The sequence below is a fragment of the Caenorhabditis remanei genome, chromosome I, assembly GCF_010183535.1.
Source record: "Caenorhabditis remanei strain PX506 chromosome I, whole genome shotgun sequence".
NCBI classification, from domain to species: domain Eukaryota; kingdom Metazoa; phylum Nematoda; class Chromadorea; order Rhabditida; family Rhabditidae; genus Caenorhabditis; species Caenorhabditis remanei.
In genome coordinates, this window is record NC_071328.1 from 14,652,765 (window position 1) to 14,669,996 (window position 17,232).

Below are 17,232 nucleotides of genomic sequence, written 5' to 3' on the forward strand. Positions count from 1 at the left end.
GGCTGGAAATCTTATTGGCTGTGTAGATCAAAATCAGGACTACATTTTTGTAGTTCGCACCTTTTTGATAGCTACGCCCACTTTTCAGATATGCGCCTTTAAAGAGAGGTACCTCGTTTCACTGCACCCTCTTTAAAGACGTTTTTGTTAAATGAGGGCGGAGCTATCAAAAAATACCGAATTTTTGCTAAGAATGTGATTTCCGACATGGAAAATTAGGTTTTTTAGTAGTTTTTAACGTCAGAAATACAATTTTCCGGTTATTTTGATGTAAAAATCACATTTTGGCGTTAAAAATGACTTATTAATCTTTAAAGGCGCATATCTCAAAAGTGGGCGGAGCTATCAAAAAGATCTCAACTATGAAAGTGTAGCACTACTTTTGATCTACAAGACCAAATAAATTAAAAACAGAAAAAATAAAAAATTCACAAAAATTGGCCCCAAGCGGGATCGAACCCTGGTATCTATTCTCATAGTGGCGCACCTTGACCAACAACCACTCGGCCAAATTTGGTTTGTGCTAAAAATGTGGTTTCCGACATGAAAAATTAGATTTTGAATTGTTTCAAACGTCAGAAATGGAATTTTCCGGTTATTCTGATGTAAATTCACATTTTGGCATTAAAAATGACGAATTTTGAGAATTTCCAACTTTAATGGCGCATATCTCAAAAATGGGCGGAGCTATTAAAAATTAGTCAACTACAAAAATGTAGCCCTAGTATTGATATGCATTTTTATAGTTGACAACTTTCCTCTGGCTCCGCCCACTTTTGAGATATGCGCCTTCAAAGATAGCTGCTTCTAATAGATCCTCTCCTCACTCTCCACCATTTTTGCGCCGAAGGCGCCCCAGACGATTCTAGCGCCGCAGGCACCCAAAACAGTCATAGAAAAGTATTCTAGCGCCGCAGGCATACCAGGACACTTTTGCGCTGGAGGGGAGCTGAAAACGGCCGGAGGCGCAGAGAAGTCAGACACTCTAGCTTCTCTGCGTCTCCGCGTTCTATGAGGCTAATACTTTTAAAGGCGCATATCTCAAAAATGGGCGGAGCTATCAAAAAGATCTCAACTATGAAAGTGTAGCACTACTTTTGATCTACAAGACCAAATAAACTAAAAACAGAAAAAATGGAAAATTCACAAAAATAGACCCCAAACAGGTTCGAACCCTGGTACCATTCTCGTTGTCGTCCACCTTGACCAACAACTACTCGGCCAAATTCGGTTTCTACTAAAATGTGTCAGAAATGGATTTTTCGGTAAAAAAATGATAAAATGAGATAAAAAATTAAAATTGTTCAATTTCTTTTTTTTTGAATTTCTATAAAATCTTTCAAAACCCACTAGAAAACCTTGTTTTTTGAAAAGAAAATACTCTGAAAAACGTCAAAAACTCTTTAAAAAATCTCAACAAATTTAAATAAAAATAAAGTGTGTATGAAATTGAAATTTTCTGCAAAATATATACAAATTATATACGACTTTTAAAATAATAATCCAAACAAGAATATTCCGAATAGAGAGTATTGCAGAAGGAGAAGCATCTCCGCTGGTTACCCTGGTAACCAGTGTGCGCACACTTGAAGAGCCATGAGGGAGAGAGAAAAAGGGGGAGAGACGCAGAGAAAGAGAGAGAGGAAAATTAGGGAAATAAGCAGCGGGATGTTTGAAAAGGAGTTCTATGTGTGATAGGCTAGATTGGTAGGTTTTGTCTCAAAAAAGTGATTTTAAAAACAGAGTCTGGTGTGTCGTTGACGCGGTTTGAACCAGGATACTCATCAGAGTTGAGCGGAAGGCGGAAGGCGGAAAGCGGAATGAACATTTTTTGGGCGGAAGGCGGAAGGCGGAAGGCGGAATTTAAAAAAATGCCAAAGGGCGGAAGGCGGAACACAATGTCGCTTTCAAAAATACGATTTTGGCCTTATTTTGTAGTAAAAAACACTAAAATGGTTAAATTTGTGTTAAATTTTGTTTTTTTTGATAAACACTGATAGCTTTGCTGCAAAAATCCACAAAAATAGCAGTAAATTGGAATAGAAAGCGGAAATAGAAAAATTTCTGAAAGCGGAAAGCGGAAGGCGGAATAAAACATTTTTCGGCGGAGAGCGGAAAGCGGAAAGCGGAAGGCGGAAGGCGGAATTCCGCTCAACTCTGATACTCATAAATTGATATGTAAGTACGAGAGCTGTTCCTTCTTCCGGCTTCTGTCTTAAATTTGATTGTTTTTCTGTTTTTAATTTATTTTATCACGTAGAACAAATCCAGGGCTACATTTTTGTAGTTGACAACTTTTTGATAGCTCCGCCCACTTTTGAGTTATGCGCCTTTAAAGGTGATCCACGACCGTCCTCTTTCTGCTTGTGATGCCGCGCCGCAGGCGCCCCAGCTACTTTGTTATTGTTATTTTTCCTAATTATATAATTCGATTAGACGACGCTACTTGATCGAAAACTTCATTGTTCGCTGTTTGAGACAGGTTTCTGAAATTTTTCCTTTTTTTTCTGAAATTTTTTTTTTCAGAAAAAAAAACTTATATTCATAGAATAGGGGTTATTATTGTTCAACATTTTCTATTTTTCCCCCTTTTTCACTTCAGCTGTCCCCCCACCGGGGGGTGCTGACTCATTGCCATCATTATATTGCTTTGTTATGTTGTTTGTTGGGGGGGGATGAAATGGAATTCACATATTCATGCATCCACAATGACTTTTTTCTTCATTTTTCCACTGTTGTGTGCTGATACATACATAAATACATGAATAGCACTATCTGAGATTGAAAAAAAATAGTTAAATATATGTATGAAACAATTGGAAAACATTTTTTTTGATTTTTGCTTTTTTTTTTCTTGTTTTCGCAAAGCTCTTTCTGCACATAACTTTTTAAATTTATATGTTTCTTGTAGATCAAAACCAGGGCTACATTTTTGTAGTTGACAACTTTTTGATAGCTCCGCCCACTTTTTAGATATGCGCCTTTAAAGTTGAAAATTCCTTAAATTATGTTTAAGAGGGTGAGTTGTAGAATCACCTGGGATGTCTGCGGCGCTAAAATCGGCTGGGGTGCCTGCGGCGCTAGAATCGGCAGGGGCGCCTTCGGCGCAAAAATGGTTCAGGGAGGGAGGAGAGGATCTTGAAACAACTATCTTTAAAAGCGCATATCTCAAAAGTGGGCGGAGCTATCAAAAAGTTGTCAACTACAAAAATTTAGATGAAAAACAGGGCTACATTTTTGTAATTGACAACTTTTTGATAGCTCCGCCCACTTTTGAGATATGCGCCTTTAAAGTTGAAAATTCCCAAAATTAGTCATTTTTAACGCTGAAATGTGATTTTTATATCAAAATAACCGGAAAATTCCATTTTTGACGTCAAAAATCATTTAAACCTGATTTTCCTTGTCGGATACCACATTTTTTATAAAAAAATTTGGCCGAGTAGTTGTTGGTCAAGGTGCACCACTATGAGAATGGGTTTCAGGGTTCGATCAAGCTCAATGGGGTCAATTTTTTATTTTTCAATTATTTTTTTATTTTTCTTGTACATCAAAATCAGGGCTACATTTTTGTAGTTGACCATTTTTTGATAGCTCCGCCCACTTTTTAGATATGCGCCTTGAAACACCGCCGGAGTTCAAGGTACGGCTCAAAATTTCGGCCACAAAATTCGAAATTTTTCAAATGAAAATAATTAATTTTAGTCAGTTTTAGCATATATGGATGTTTACAAAATGAGTAATTCTCTAACCAGAAATAAAAATAAACAAGCTTGTCTCCTAGTCTAGACCACAATTTTTCTTTTTCTTTTCACTGCTTCGAAATGAAAATGAAATTGAGACCTTCCACACAAGAAACAGCAAACAAACAAAAAAAGGAAAAAACAGAATAGACATATACATGAAAATGGGCGGAGCGGAGATTCTGAAATCATAAGGCTGATCTGCATCTTTTTTGAACCGATGCACCATATTGCCCATATGGTGCATCGGCCGAATAATGTTTTTCTTTAATTTTTTTGTCTACCCTAATCCCCACGGAAAACCAATTTCAGAAAAATTTTCGGATTAGTTTGCAAAAAAGTTTTTTTTAAGAGACGGAGAGAAGTGAGACACTCTAGCTTCTCTGCATCTCTCCGTATCTCCAGTAGCGGAGCCGAACACCTTCTTCTAAGCAAGATGCTCCTAAACTAAAAGACAGACATCCTTTCCATCATTATTATTTTTTCTCCTCCTAACAATTGCCCTCTTTTCTTTTTGTTGTTTTTTCTTTTCTTATCCCTTTTTCTTCTCCCCCCTTCGAGAGCTCGTTATTACACAACTATAGTGTTCACAATTTCAGACAGATGTGTGTGTGTGTGTTGTGACACACACACACACACTTTTGAAAGTCATTCTCTCTCTCTCTTTTTTTAGTTTTTTTTAGTTTTTTTTAGTTTTTTGGCGTGAGAGCATTTGGGAAAATTTATTTAAACTGAAGTGTCATATTTTGTTTATTTCAGATTCCGATACTTTGGAAAATTTAAAGAAACTTTTATAATTAACTCATGTTCTAAAAATCGCTCACGATTCTCGTTCTCTTGGAGCTTTGGTGGAAGAGTTTTTCCGCGCAACCCCCGTGTAGCAGAGTTGCATGGAATTCCGACTTCCGACTTCCGACTTCCGTCATTCCATAACTGTGGAATTTCCGAAAAGTATATTTTGCAGAAATACTTGAAAAAATGGTCTAAAAGGACAGAAAATAGGCTTTTCTTCATCCAAAACCTAATTTTCCACTGATTTTCGCAAATTTTATGATCTTTTCTCTTGGAGTTTTTGAATATTTTCGAAAAAAATCTAATTCCAACTTCCGACTTCCAACTTCCAACTTCCGACTTCCGGGCGTTTTTTCACTTCCAACTTCCGGTTAAGGAAACTCACTTCCGACTTCCGATTTCCGACTTCCGCTTAAGGAAATTCACTTCCGACTTCCGACTTCCGGATAAGAAATTTTCACTTCCATGCAACTCTGCCGTGTAGTCCTCTCGGACAAGTTTCTTCACTTTTTCAATAATTATCAACAAAAAAAATTGAATAAACTATTAGGTTGGCAAGAAAGTTTTTGACCATAACTCAAGTCATTCCTTCTCAGACAGAAAATATGCCCGATAGCATACGTAGTGACTATATTGGTACACAACAGTCTGCTGTTTATTGGGTACGTTCCGGATATCCTCCTGCCAAAACTCCGGTTGTTTCAAGCTAAAATAAACTTGGACCCATTTCTCGACTTGACTTCAAGTTTCGAATTCCTGTCCAGCTGTAGCACGCTGTATTACCCCGAATATATGATATTTTGTTAGAGGAAGGTTACAGCTGTAATTTGTGTGAGCAAGAAGTATTTTGCAAAAGTAGGTGAGAATGTACGTCGTCGATTATGTAACATGCGGATGAGCAACATCATGAAGGCGGTGGATTTTTTGACCGCGTGAAACTGAGGACTTGCATAGAGCTTTAATTTTTTGCACAGTGAAAATGCAGTAGTGTAAGATTATGGTTTTGCACTTGTCTAGAAGATTCCAGTTATATACGTTGTGTAGGGAGGGCATGACTTTCATTTGGAATTGTTCTCGTTCGACGATGTCTGCTGGCGTTCAATCAACGCCAAGTCACTTGACTTTTCTGTGATAATTACTGTACAAGACCATTGCCCTGTTAAAACTGAGAAACGGTTCAATCAATTGAAATTAGGAGGAGAAGAGAGGAATTGAAGTCGTAGGACTACCCTTCGCTAAAAATTAAAATCGACTAAAAGATGTCGAACACATGTCTCAATTTTTATTCTTGCCAACTCGTTTCAAGAAGTTTTTAACTGTGGTAGTAAACAGTGTGGACTGTCATTGATAATTCACAAAAATACTTGGATGGATACTCTTCCTCTATAACTTACAGCATGTACAAATCCTGTTCATATGGTCTTTTAGTACGTGATACTTTGATTATTAAAAATGACATTTCACAACGTTGTGAACTAAATTAATTTTAGTGTGTCGATAGAAGATTTCACCCTTGCTAAGTTCTCCTATCGGCTGAGCAATTATAGTAATTTTAGTATAACATGTAAAGGGAAATCGAAAATATTGCTGTAAGAATTGTTGGTCAAGAAAGAAAATAGGCAGGGCTCTCCCAGAAGGGAAGCGTCGGAGGGAAATGCTGTATACTATCAGAATTCCAGAGAGTTTATCTAACATAGACCATGCATAGTTGGTTTTGATTCTCGTCATTTGTCTGACAGCATTCAAAACAAATCATGGTCAAAAACTTTCTTGCCAACCTAATATTAAAATGTGTTGGAAAAAGAAGCCTGGTCAGTGTATTATTTTTGTTAGAACTCGGCCGTGTAGTCCTCTCGGACAAGATTTTTTGTTCAATTTCTCAATTTCCCCACTTTTTCCAACACGTTTTCGTGTTTTTGCAATTTATATCGCAAAAAAGAAAAAACTACTGTCTCTGTCTATCAAAATGCCATTTTTCTGTTTTTTTCCCCTTTAGATGTATATCTTATTTGAATAAATTGCTCCTACTTCATCTTCTTCACCTCCTTCGACTGCTTCGACTTCTTTTTTAGACTCCGTGTTTTTTTTCTCGAAAAAACACCTATTTTTTTGAATTTTTGTCGGTTTTGAATCCAAAAATTGAGAAAACAACGTGAAAATACATTTTAGAAGTAAAATGTAGAGTTTTCAAGGATTTTTAGCTAACTTTTCGCAAAAATTGAATTATTGACGCCGAAATGTGATTTTTACATCAAAATAGCTGGAAAATTCTATTTTTGACGTTAAAAACTATTCAAAACCTAGTTTTTCATGTCGGAAACCACATTTTTAGCAAAAATTTGGCCTGGTCAAGGTGGACCACTATGAGAATTGGTACCAGGGTTCGATCCCGCTTGGGGTCAATTTTTTAAATTTTTTGTTTTTTCTTGTTTTTGGTTTATTTTATCTTGTAGATCAAAGGGAGGGCTACATTTTTGTAGTTGACCATTTTTTGATAGCTCCGCCCACTTTTGAGATATGCGCCTTTAAAGTTTCCAAATTGCCTAAATTAGTCATTTTTAACGCTAAAATGTGATTTTTACATCAAAATAGCCGGATTATTGGATTTTTTGGCGTTTAAAACTATTCAAAAATTAAATTTTCATGTCGAAAATCACATTTTTAGCAAAAACTTATTGGCCGAGTAGTTGTTGGTCAAGGTGCACCACTATGAGAATGGGTACCAGGGTTCTATCCCGCTTGAGGTCAATTTTTGGAACATTTTTATTTTTTCCGTTTTAGTTTATTTTATCTTGTAGATCAAAAACAGGGCTACATTTTTGTAGTTGACAACTTTTTAATAGCTCCGCCCACTTTTGAGATATGCGCCTTTAAAGTTGGCTCCTTTGTGCGCTTTCTCTACCAGGTACCTATTTTTAAAGGCGCATATCTCAAAAGTGGGCGGAGCTATCGAAATATTGTCAACTGCAAAAATATAGCCCGAGATTTGGTCTACAAGCAAATATAAATTTTAAAAAATAAATAAACGAAAAAAAAGTCCTACGGGGGTGTCAAAATTCGGGAATTTTCAAAAAAAATTATTTTTTGTTTTTCGAGAAAAAATTTGAGAAAAATTAAAGCCATCTCAACTCTTGTTTTCCCACTATTACCATCAACTTCCATTCCGTCTGACTGAAAAAAAAGGTCAATTCTCTTCCAAAAAAATTGGGCGTCTCTCGAAACGAGGGGGATGATCCTGAGAGACTCTCCGCCGTCACCCATACATAAATTATGTCCGTGTCGGGAAGTGTCTACACGACGACTTGTTCCCCCCGTCAATTCCATTTTTCGCTTCACTAATTCCCTGCTTTGCATTTCAATGTTTTTAGAGAGGGCTCACGACCCCCAATCTATTCTATTTTTCCCGCCTTCTCTCTGTGTTGATTCTAGTTTTTTTCTAGCAAATTTATTGTTTTTTCTTTGTTGAAAAATTGGTTCTTTTGCCACCGGCTTCTTTCTTATTCTATCTTATTGAAATTATATTTATTTTGTAGATCAAAACTAGGTCTCCATTTTTGTAATTGACAACTTTTTGATAGCTCCGCCCACTTTTGAGATATGAGCTTTTGAAAATAGGAAACTATAAACGCGTCAAAGTCGCGCCAGCTGAGGTAGAAGGTGATTTTAAGACGATTTTTGGTGGTTATGGTTTGAAAATTAATATTTTTTATTTTATAAACCTATTTTACGCTCAAATAACCATAAAACTCAACAGTTTTCAAAAATCCCGTAAATCTACACTGAAAAATCTATTTTTGCTATTTTTTTACACAGAATAGATTAAAAAACAGCTGAAAAACTTAATTTTGATGTCAAAACCAAAAAAATTCTGTCGCAAAATATGATTTTTTGAAAAAATGGGATGAAAAATATGAAAAATAGTGGTCGAATTTTGAGGAGTGAAAATAGTTCCAGACATGTCAAAATCCAAATTTTCTTAATTGGTTGTGTAGATCAAGAATAGGGCTACATTTTTGCTGTTGGAAATTTTTCGATAGCTCCGCCCACTTTTGAGATATAACGCGTCAAAGATGGTAGCTTTACGGCGCCAGAGAGCGAGGAGGAGGAGAGACGCAGAGAAGCGAGACGCCCTCCTCGTTTCGCACGCTCTCTCGCCCTCCCTGGTATCTATCTTCGAGCGCGTGTATCTCGAAAGGGGGCGGAGCTATCAAAAAGTTGTCAACTACAAAAATGTAGCCCTATTTTTGATCTACACACTGATTTAATTTATTCTGTTGGGTGACATTTCTCCATTGAGTTACAGCTGGCTTAACTTTACCTATTTTTGAAAACTTTTCGAAAAATTTTAATTTTTTTCAGTTTTTAGCGTTTTAAAAAAGCCGTGCGTATGAGTATATCCTCCACACCATCTTCTCCATCTATCTGCGGGTCTTCTATATCCTCCAGTGCCACCAATATATCCTTCTGCTATACATGGACCACTAAGGTAACCAAAACCAAAAAAATAATAAAATAAAGTGTTTTTTCAGCTAAAAACCCGAAAAACCGCTGATGGTGAGACGACGATCCTTTCCATCTCCCCAAAATTTGCTACAGTACACCAACTGATTTCTTTTCAATGGAATATTCGGATTCATGCGACGTCGGAGATGGTTAGTACCGTAAAACTTTCCGTGGCCTAGAAATTCAAAATGAAAAAGTTCGGCCACCAGAAAGATAGTTTTTCCTATTTGTGAAAATACACTGACAAAATTTTTGTTTTTATACACTGACAAAGTTACACTGACAAAACTACACTGACCAAACTACACTGGCAATTTTGAATATTTGAGCTACTGAAAATTGTGTTTGGATTTCTGTCAAGACGCGAATATTTATATTTTTTTCGACAAGTACCACTTACTCCCATTTATTTGAGTCAAAAATCGAGAGAAAATGTCGAAAATGAACAAAGTTATCGATTTTCGAAACTTTTCGAAACAAAATTTAGAATATCGCTTAGTTAGACTACTGTAACTCGGTCAGATTTGGTCTAAAACTGAAAATTTTTTAATTTCTGGAATCAGCAAGGCAAGACGCTTCGAATGAGTATAATCATGGATGTAGTTTGGAAATTTTTCAAAATCATATTTTTCCGTCCCACGGCACCTGGACGGATAGCCATACGCCCCGTTGTAGGTCAGGAACGTAGAACTCGCGGAGATCTACATTTTGATATATTTTTCAAATCATAATAATGCGTTGTAAACGAGTTACACGGCCAATCCGGTTCGGAAACTGCCGAAATCGAAAAAAAAAACTAAAAAACTGCGAAAATTCAATTTTAGGCCATTTTAACAATTTTTAGCATTATTGAAAGTGAAAAATCGATAGAAATTGCATTAAATCACGAAAATCACTAAAAACTTGAAAAATACAACTTCGCAACAAAAAATCTTATCCTTACAATTAGGGAACCTTAAACACTATTTTTAAAGAAAATTCCGATTTTTGTCAGTTTTTGGTCAATTCAGTCTCAATAATCTCTAATTTTTGCTAATTTTCGTCTAAACTTCAATTCTACACGACGAATATATTCTTTTAGTGGCCGCGGACTGGGCTAGAATGACTTTTTGACTATTTTCGGGTTTTTGTCACTTTAAATCGGCCCGCGGCACCTTAAAGAATAGTCATCTGGCCCGTTTTATATCAAAAATGTAGAACTTGCCGAGGTCTACATTTTGGTATATTTTTCATCTCATAATATTAAGTTTGAAGCGAGAAAAATAGTGATGATTGAACCCAAAATACACTGACAAAAATACAGTGACCAAGTTACAATGACAAAGTTACACTGACAAACAGGGTAGATTTTTTACTATCTAAAGTGCTGAAAATCGCTAAAATGATCTCAAAAAGAATTATTGCAGTTTTTCGAGTAAAAGTGGATTATTGGTTTATTTTTGTGGTTTTCGAGCGATTTTGATCGAATTTTAACACTAAAGTTGCAAAAAAACACACTAACAAATAGTTATCCGGTTCGTAGTAAGTCACGGACATAGAACTCGCCGCCGAGATCTACATTTTCGTATAATTTTCATCTCATAATATTGAGTTTTAAGCGAGTTACGCGCCGGCCCAGTTTGCAAATATAAAAAATATGGTGAACTAGGTTTTCAAGGCGTGGGAAAATAAGGTCATTTAAAAAAAGAAGAAAACCGGGGAAAATAGTTGATACTGAAGTGAAAATGTGATTTATGAGGCTTCTAACTCAAAAAAAACTCAAAAACCCCTAAAACCGAGTTTTCACCTTGAATATCGCGATTTTAAGTAAAAATTGACTTCAGATAAAGCGTGTCAGGGTTAGAGACCGCTAGAAGGAGGAACATGATTTCTACCATCCTGAGGGTCTTCTGACTAAAAGCATCGTACGATTCTTCTCCTCAAAACCCCCCCAAATTTTGCAGAACGACGACGACGAAGAAGTGGACTACGTCGCCGTCGACCTTTACTTTGTCGATGGTCCAGTAAACGAGGTGAATGTGATGGCAGAGGTCGGAGCGCTGGAGAAGACCTCCACGGCGACACTCGGAAGTATTCCAGCGGGTGTGAAGGAGACAAAACTGACAAAAATGCAAAAAGGAGTTGGTTGTGAGATCACAGATTCCGATCGGGAATGTGTGTCTCGATATCTGAAAGAGAACGTGGAGAATGTGATTAAAATCTCGATAATCATCAATATGGAGACTCGTCTGTTCGAGCCATCCACCTATCTGGACGCCGTGTCTCCCACTCCTCGAGCATCGTTCCTCACCGCTAATTACAATGCACGAGTGAATAGTAAAGTGTGGAAACGGAGGTCCAAAAAGCGGATGGGACGAGTGGAGAGACGAGTGTTGAGTGATAAGGAGAAGACGAGTTATGAGAGGAAAGTGCAGATGATATTGGATGAGGAACGAGAGAAGTTGATGGAGAGACGCGAGTTGTTGAAGGTGGAGAAGGAGGATGGTGTGTGGGCGGAGTCGAGGAGAGCTTCGTTGATTTCGCAGTTCAGGGAGAATCAGCATGAATCTGCGTTGGATGATCATATGTTTAAGAGGGTGAGTTGTCCTGGAATGTCCTGGAATAGAATCCAAAATTGTCTTGGAATGTCTGCGGCGCTAGAATCGGCTGGGGTGCCTGCGGCGCTAAAATCGCTGGGGTGCCTGCGGCGCAAGAATCGGCTGGGGAGCCTGTGGCGCTAGAATCGGCTGGGGTGCCTGCGGCGCTAAAATCGCTGGGGTGCCTGCGGCGCAAGAATCGGCTGGGGAGCCTGTGGCGCTAGAATCGGCTGGGGTGCCTGCGGCGCTAGAATCGACTGGGGTGCCTGCGGCGCTATAATCGGCTGGGGTGCCTGCGGCGCTAAAATCGACTGGGGGCCTGCGGCGCTAGAATCGGCTGGGGTGCCTGCGGCGCTAAATCGGCTGGGGTGCCTTCGGCGCAAAAATGGTTGATGGGGAGGGGGTCTAGTTATAACATCTATCTTTAAAGGCGATAACTCCGCCCACTTTCGAGATATGCGCCTTTAAATATGCCTGCGGCGCTAGAATTCTTAAGGTCTGGCGCGCTTTCGGCGCACACATAGAGAGATGATATATCCAAGTTTTAAAGCGTTATATCTCCAAAATAAATGGAACTTGTAAAAAGTGTTTAGCATGACTGTGTAGATCAAAATCAGGGCTATATTTTTGTAGTTGACAACTTTTTGATAGCTCCGCCCACTTTTGAGATACACGCGCTCAAAGATAGGTACCTGGGAGGGCGAGAGAGCGTGCGAAACGAGGAGGGCGTCTCGCTTCTCTGCGTCTCCCCTTTCTCTTCCTCCATTGCACCTCTGCGGCACCCATTTTTGACGCGTTATATCTCAAAAGTGGGCGGAGGTATCAAAAAGTTGTCAACTGCAAAAATGTAACCCTATTTTTGATCTACACGATGAATGTAATTTCAATAAGATTGAATAAGGAAGAAAGCTGTGGTAAAAGGTTGAAGTTGACTAATTTTTGGAAGAAAATTGATTTTTTCAAAAATTTTCCAATTTTAGGGCTCAAAACGAATATTTTTTCAGATTCTGGTGAGCTGCTGCGAGTCGTGTGAACAACGTCGTCTCTCCTTCATGTACGACAGTCGGACGGAAGATGATTCAGAAGCGGACGAAGAGGATGACGGTGGTGGGTCCGATGGAGAGGAGGAAGACGAGGAGGAGCCACACTTCGAGTGCGATAAAAGTGACAAGGAGCATGTTCATGATGTAAGCGGACATCGGGATATCCGGACAGAAATTTTTCCTTTTTTTTAATTTCAGATGCTAGCCAACCTGTACTTCAACAAAGTGGTCCTCCCAGAAATGGAATATGTCGAGGATTTTGTGGATTTTTTGATTGACGCAGAATTAAACGATTTGCCAGTCTTGAAGAGAGCATGTGAGAGATATTTGTGCAGTGAACTCAATACGGTATGGGGTTTTTCGAAAAATTTTAAAAAATTAGTCATTTTTAACGTCAAAATGTGATGTTTACATCAAAATGATCGGAAAAATCTATTTCTGACGTTAAAAACTATTTAAAACCCAATTTTTTTGTGCCGGAAATCACATTTTTGGCAAATCTGGGTTTGGCCGAGAAGGTCTTGGTCAAGGTGCACCACTATGAGAATAGGTACCAGGTTTCGATCCCGCTTAAGGTCAATTTTTTGAATTTTGGATTTTTTCTGTTTTTAGTTTATTTTATCTTGTAAATCAAAACAAGGGCTACATTTTTGTAGTCGACAACTTTTTGCTAGCTCCGCTCACTTTTGAGATATGCGTCTTTAAAAATAGCAACCGCAAACCTGAAGAGAAGGAAGCTGCAATCTTTAAAGGCGCATATCTCAAAAGTGGGCGGAGCTAGAAAAAAAGTTTAACTACAAAAAAGTAGCTCTGAATTTGATCTATCGATTGATATAAATACCAAAACATTTCGCTGAGTTTTTGGTAACAGGGCATCATTTGAAAATTACGAATTTATCGAAAAACAAATTTTTTCGGAAAAAAGTTTTTTTTTTGAAAATTCCCCTACTTTGCCACCTCCATTTGACTTTTTTTTTTGTTTTTTACTTTTTTAAATTTATATCATCTTGTAGATCAAAACAAGAGCTCCATTTTTGTAGTTGACAACTTTTTGATAGCTCCGCCCACTTTTGAGATATGCGTATTTAAAGATCAAATAACATCCTTGCCAACCGCTGTCTTTAAAGGCGCATATCTCAAAAGTGGGCGGAGCTATCAAAAAGTTGTCAACTACAAAAATGTAGCCCTGGTTTTGATCTACACACGCAAATATAATTTTTCAAATTAAAACTATTTCTGGCACTTCTATGATTGCTCAAACTTGACAAATTCATTTTTTCGAAGATCAATTTTCACCAGTTTTTTAATATGAATTTTTCCATTTTTTCCAGAAAAAAGACATCGGCACCTGCCTACTTCTGGATCTACTATTCAACTCTATTGTATTCAATCTACCCGTCATGAAATCAATGACCCTCACAGAGTTGGCAAATCGAACACACGAATTTGTGGAGCCTGATTCCCTGCTGGATCAGGAAGAGTATAAGTGAGAGTAGCTTATTTTTGCAAGACAATTTTTCTATGAAATTGGATTTAAAAGATGAAGAATAAATTTAAAACATTTTCCAGAAATCTCGACAAACGAATGCGTAACCTGGCAGACCGCAACCTCGTAGAAATAATCGAACAATGTGTCACTTTTCGAGATCAAAAAGCTCGAGTTCGAGTCCTTCCGACAGCCGATTCGTTCGATAATAATAACCCATTTGATTTGGCGATCGCCAATTCTAATTCTAATCAATAATCGATTTTTTAATTTGGTCTGCAGGTGCGCTCCACTGATAATTGCGAATTTTTTTCATAAAATGCACCTTTTTTTGAAAAATTGTCATTGGAGCTCACTTACAGCATCCCTTCAATCCTCCCGTGAAACTTTTTTTGTTGTCTTTTTTTTCTATTTTTCCAATAAAGTTTCTTACTACAAGGCTGGGGTACGTTTTCCTGACTTTTTGAATTCTCGTAAATCGACATGATGCCCCCCGTAAATCTACAATTAACCTAAAAAAACGTTAGTATCGCTTTTTTTTGCGGTTTTCTGAACAATTAACATGTAAAAACAGTTAAAAACTGATTTCTAATGTCAAAACCAAAAAATCCCGTCGAAAAATATGAGTTTTTGAGAAAATTTTGCTAAAAATGAATGCTCTCGTAAATCCACACGAAAAAAAAAGTCAAAGAAACGCGTCGCACGCACGCCAGTCCTATACTCCCATAACCGGTGTTACTCCCAGAACATGCATTGTCATGATGGCATTACACTACTTACATTCGTGAAAAACGCGCCGCAGGCGCGCCAGTATCACGGATTCAGCAGCTCATAAACGTTGAAATTGTTTAAAAACGCGCCAAAGTCGCGCCAGACTTCTCCACTTTTGAGATATTACTTTACTACTAGCCTTGCTTTATGAATCTTTTTGAAAAGTACACACACACATATTTTCAATTTTCTCTTATTTTTCCATTTCATCACCATGAAACATCTCTCTTCATCATCTTAAAATGATGGGTGTGTGCATCTAATTACGTGAGAGGGGGTACCCCCTCTTCCAATCCCAAGTAATGAGCAAATGGTTGGGGGGTAAAAGAGCACACGGAGAGCACAACATTGTTTCTCATTTTCATTGCGTCTTTTTGATTCCCTTCGTCCTTCTTGTTTCAATTACCTAATGATTGAAAATGGAACATTTTCATTAATTTTAATCCGAAATTCTCGGCGCTTTGTCTGGAAAGAAAGAAAGGACCGAAAAAATGATTCAAGTTTAGTGAAAATTGGTTACAAAAAGTTGGTGTGGCCTAGAAACTCAAAAATTGTTTATTTTTCCAATTTTCACAGTCTAGAATAGTCACTTGGATTTCGAGGCCATCAAGAATGTGAAAAAAGTTGGTGGCCTAGAAATCCCAAACTCAAATTTTTGCAGTTTTTGGTGGCCTAGAAAGTCATTTTACATGATTTTTGGGTTTTCTAGGCCACCACCACGTTTTCCCTTAAATTCCCCCTTTATGAGCCTCTTTTTTTCACAATTTTTGCGGAAAATTGGTGGCCGAGTTTTTGCAAATTCTAGGCCATGGCTTTTACTGAAGAATTGTTTGAAAGATTGGTGGCCTAGAAACCCAAATTCCCGTTTTTTTTTGGTTTCTAGGCCACCACCAGTTTTTACAAGATTTCTTCAATATTCAGACATTCTAATTATAAATAAACACTGGCCTAGAAATTTGTAAAAACTCGGCCACCGAATTTTTCGCAAATATTGAAAAAATAGGAAACCTTGTGGGAAAAAGTTGATGGCCTAGAAACCCAAAAACAATTTATTTTTCCAATTTTTTTGAACAGTCTGGCGCGCCTTGGACGCGTTCTGACTTCGAACAAATCTGGTGCGCCTAGGATTTTGTATTTTATTGTTTGTCACTGTTTTTGTTTTTGACCTACAACTTCTGACCCGCCATTTTTTTTTCAATTTTTGGTTTTTAGCGAATCTGGCGTGCCTGAGGCGCGTTTAACCTTAGTTTTTTCACGTCTCACATCGCGTTTTCTTCTTTTTTTTGTGATTTTTTTTCATATTTGGCGCGCCTTTGACGCATTTTCTTCTCTATTGCTATTTTTGACAAATCTGGCGTGCCTTTGACGCGTTTAACCTCACATTCTTAAAGTTTTTTACCAGATCTGGCGCGCCTTAATTGGAATTTACGAGATTCTCAAAAATTCCGTTTTTTTTTTTTGGTTTTTTGATGGGAATATAAGTTTTTCAAATAAAAAAACCACGCTTTTTGGATAAAATTTAGCATAAAACAGTCAGAAACAAGTCTGGCGCGCCTATGACCCGTTTTCTTTTTTTGTTGCTTTTTTTGACAAATCTGGCGCTCCTTTGACGCGTTTAACCTCAATTTTTTGTCGTCAACGAATTGGTGCGCCCGAGATTTTTTTAAAATTCATTTCTAAGACGGCCGCCATTTTTTTTTGTCATTTTTTGGTTTTCAGCGAATCTGGCGTGCCTGAGGCGCGTTTAACCTCAATTTATTCAGTTTTTTTCCGGATTTGGAGTTTGACGCATTTTCTTCTCTTTTGCGATGTTTGACAAGTCTGGCGTACTTTTGACGCGTTTAACCTCAACTCATCAACTTTTCCAATTTTTCTTGGATCTGGCGCACCTTTGACGTGTTTCTCCTCACAAATTTCGGTACTTTTAAATAAATTTGAAAATCAAAACCTTACGTGGGACGCATTTTTCCCTTTATACCGTTTTCAGAACAAATCTGGCGCGCCTTTGACGCGTTTTTTTCTTTTTTGTTATTTTTTGTCAAATCTGGCGTACCTTTGACGCGTTTTTTTTTCAACTGTCCGTTCTCATTCCCTCTCTCATCAATCACCTATTCTTAGTACTCTTTTTTTCCTCTTTTTCAGTGATAACTCCTCTTCTAAAATACTACTAAAGACCCCCCCCCCCCCTCTAAGCATGTTGAAATACTTTTCGGCACGAAGAAATCAAAAAAGCAAACGGACGGGCGGTCCGGTCCCCCAAGAGGATTCCTCTCTCTCTTTTTTTTTCTCCAAAAATCTTTTTTTTTGGCGCCCGAAAA

At 37.8% G+C, this 17,232-nt stretch overlaps 1 protein-coding gene across 1 annotated transcript; it reads left to right on the forward strand.

The window, feature by feature from the left end:
- Positions 1 to 8,922: 8,922 nt before the first annotated feature.
- GCK72_003210 (uncharacterized protein) lies at positions 8,923 to 14,401 on the forward strand (the record flags this gene model as incomplete). The annotated part of the gene is made up of 7 exons (XM_053723884.1): positions 8,923 to 9,021; positions 9,065 to 9,187; positions 10,982 to 11,614; positions 12,619 to 12,801; positions 12,856 to 13,005; positions 13,989 to 14,143; positions 14,227 to 14,401. 7 exons carry the CDS (start codon positions 8,923 to 8,925, stop codon positions 14,399 to 14,401), a joined length of 1,518 nt encoding a protein of 505 aa, XP_053592529.1.
- Positions 14,402 to 17,232: the final 2,831 nt, after the last annotated feature.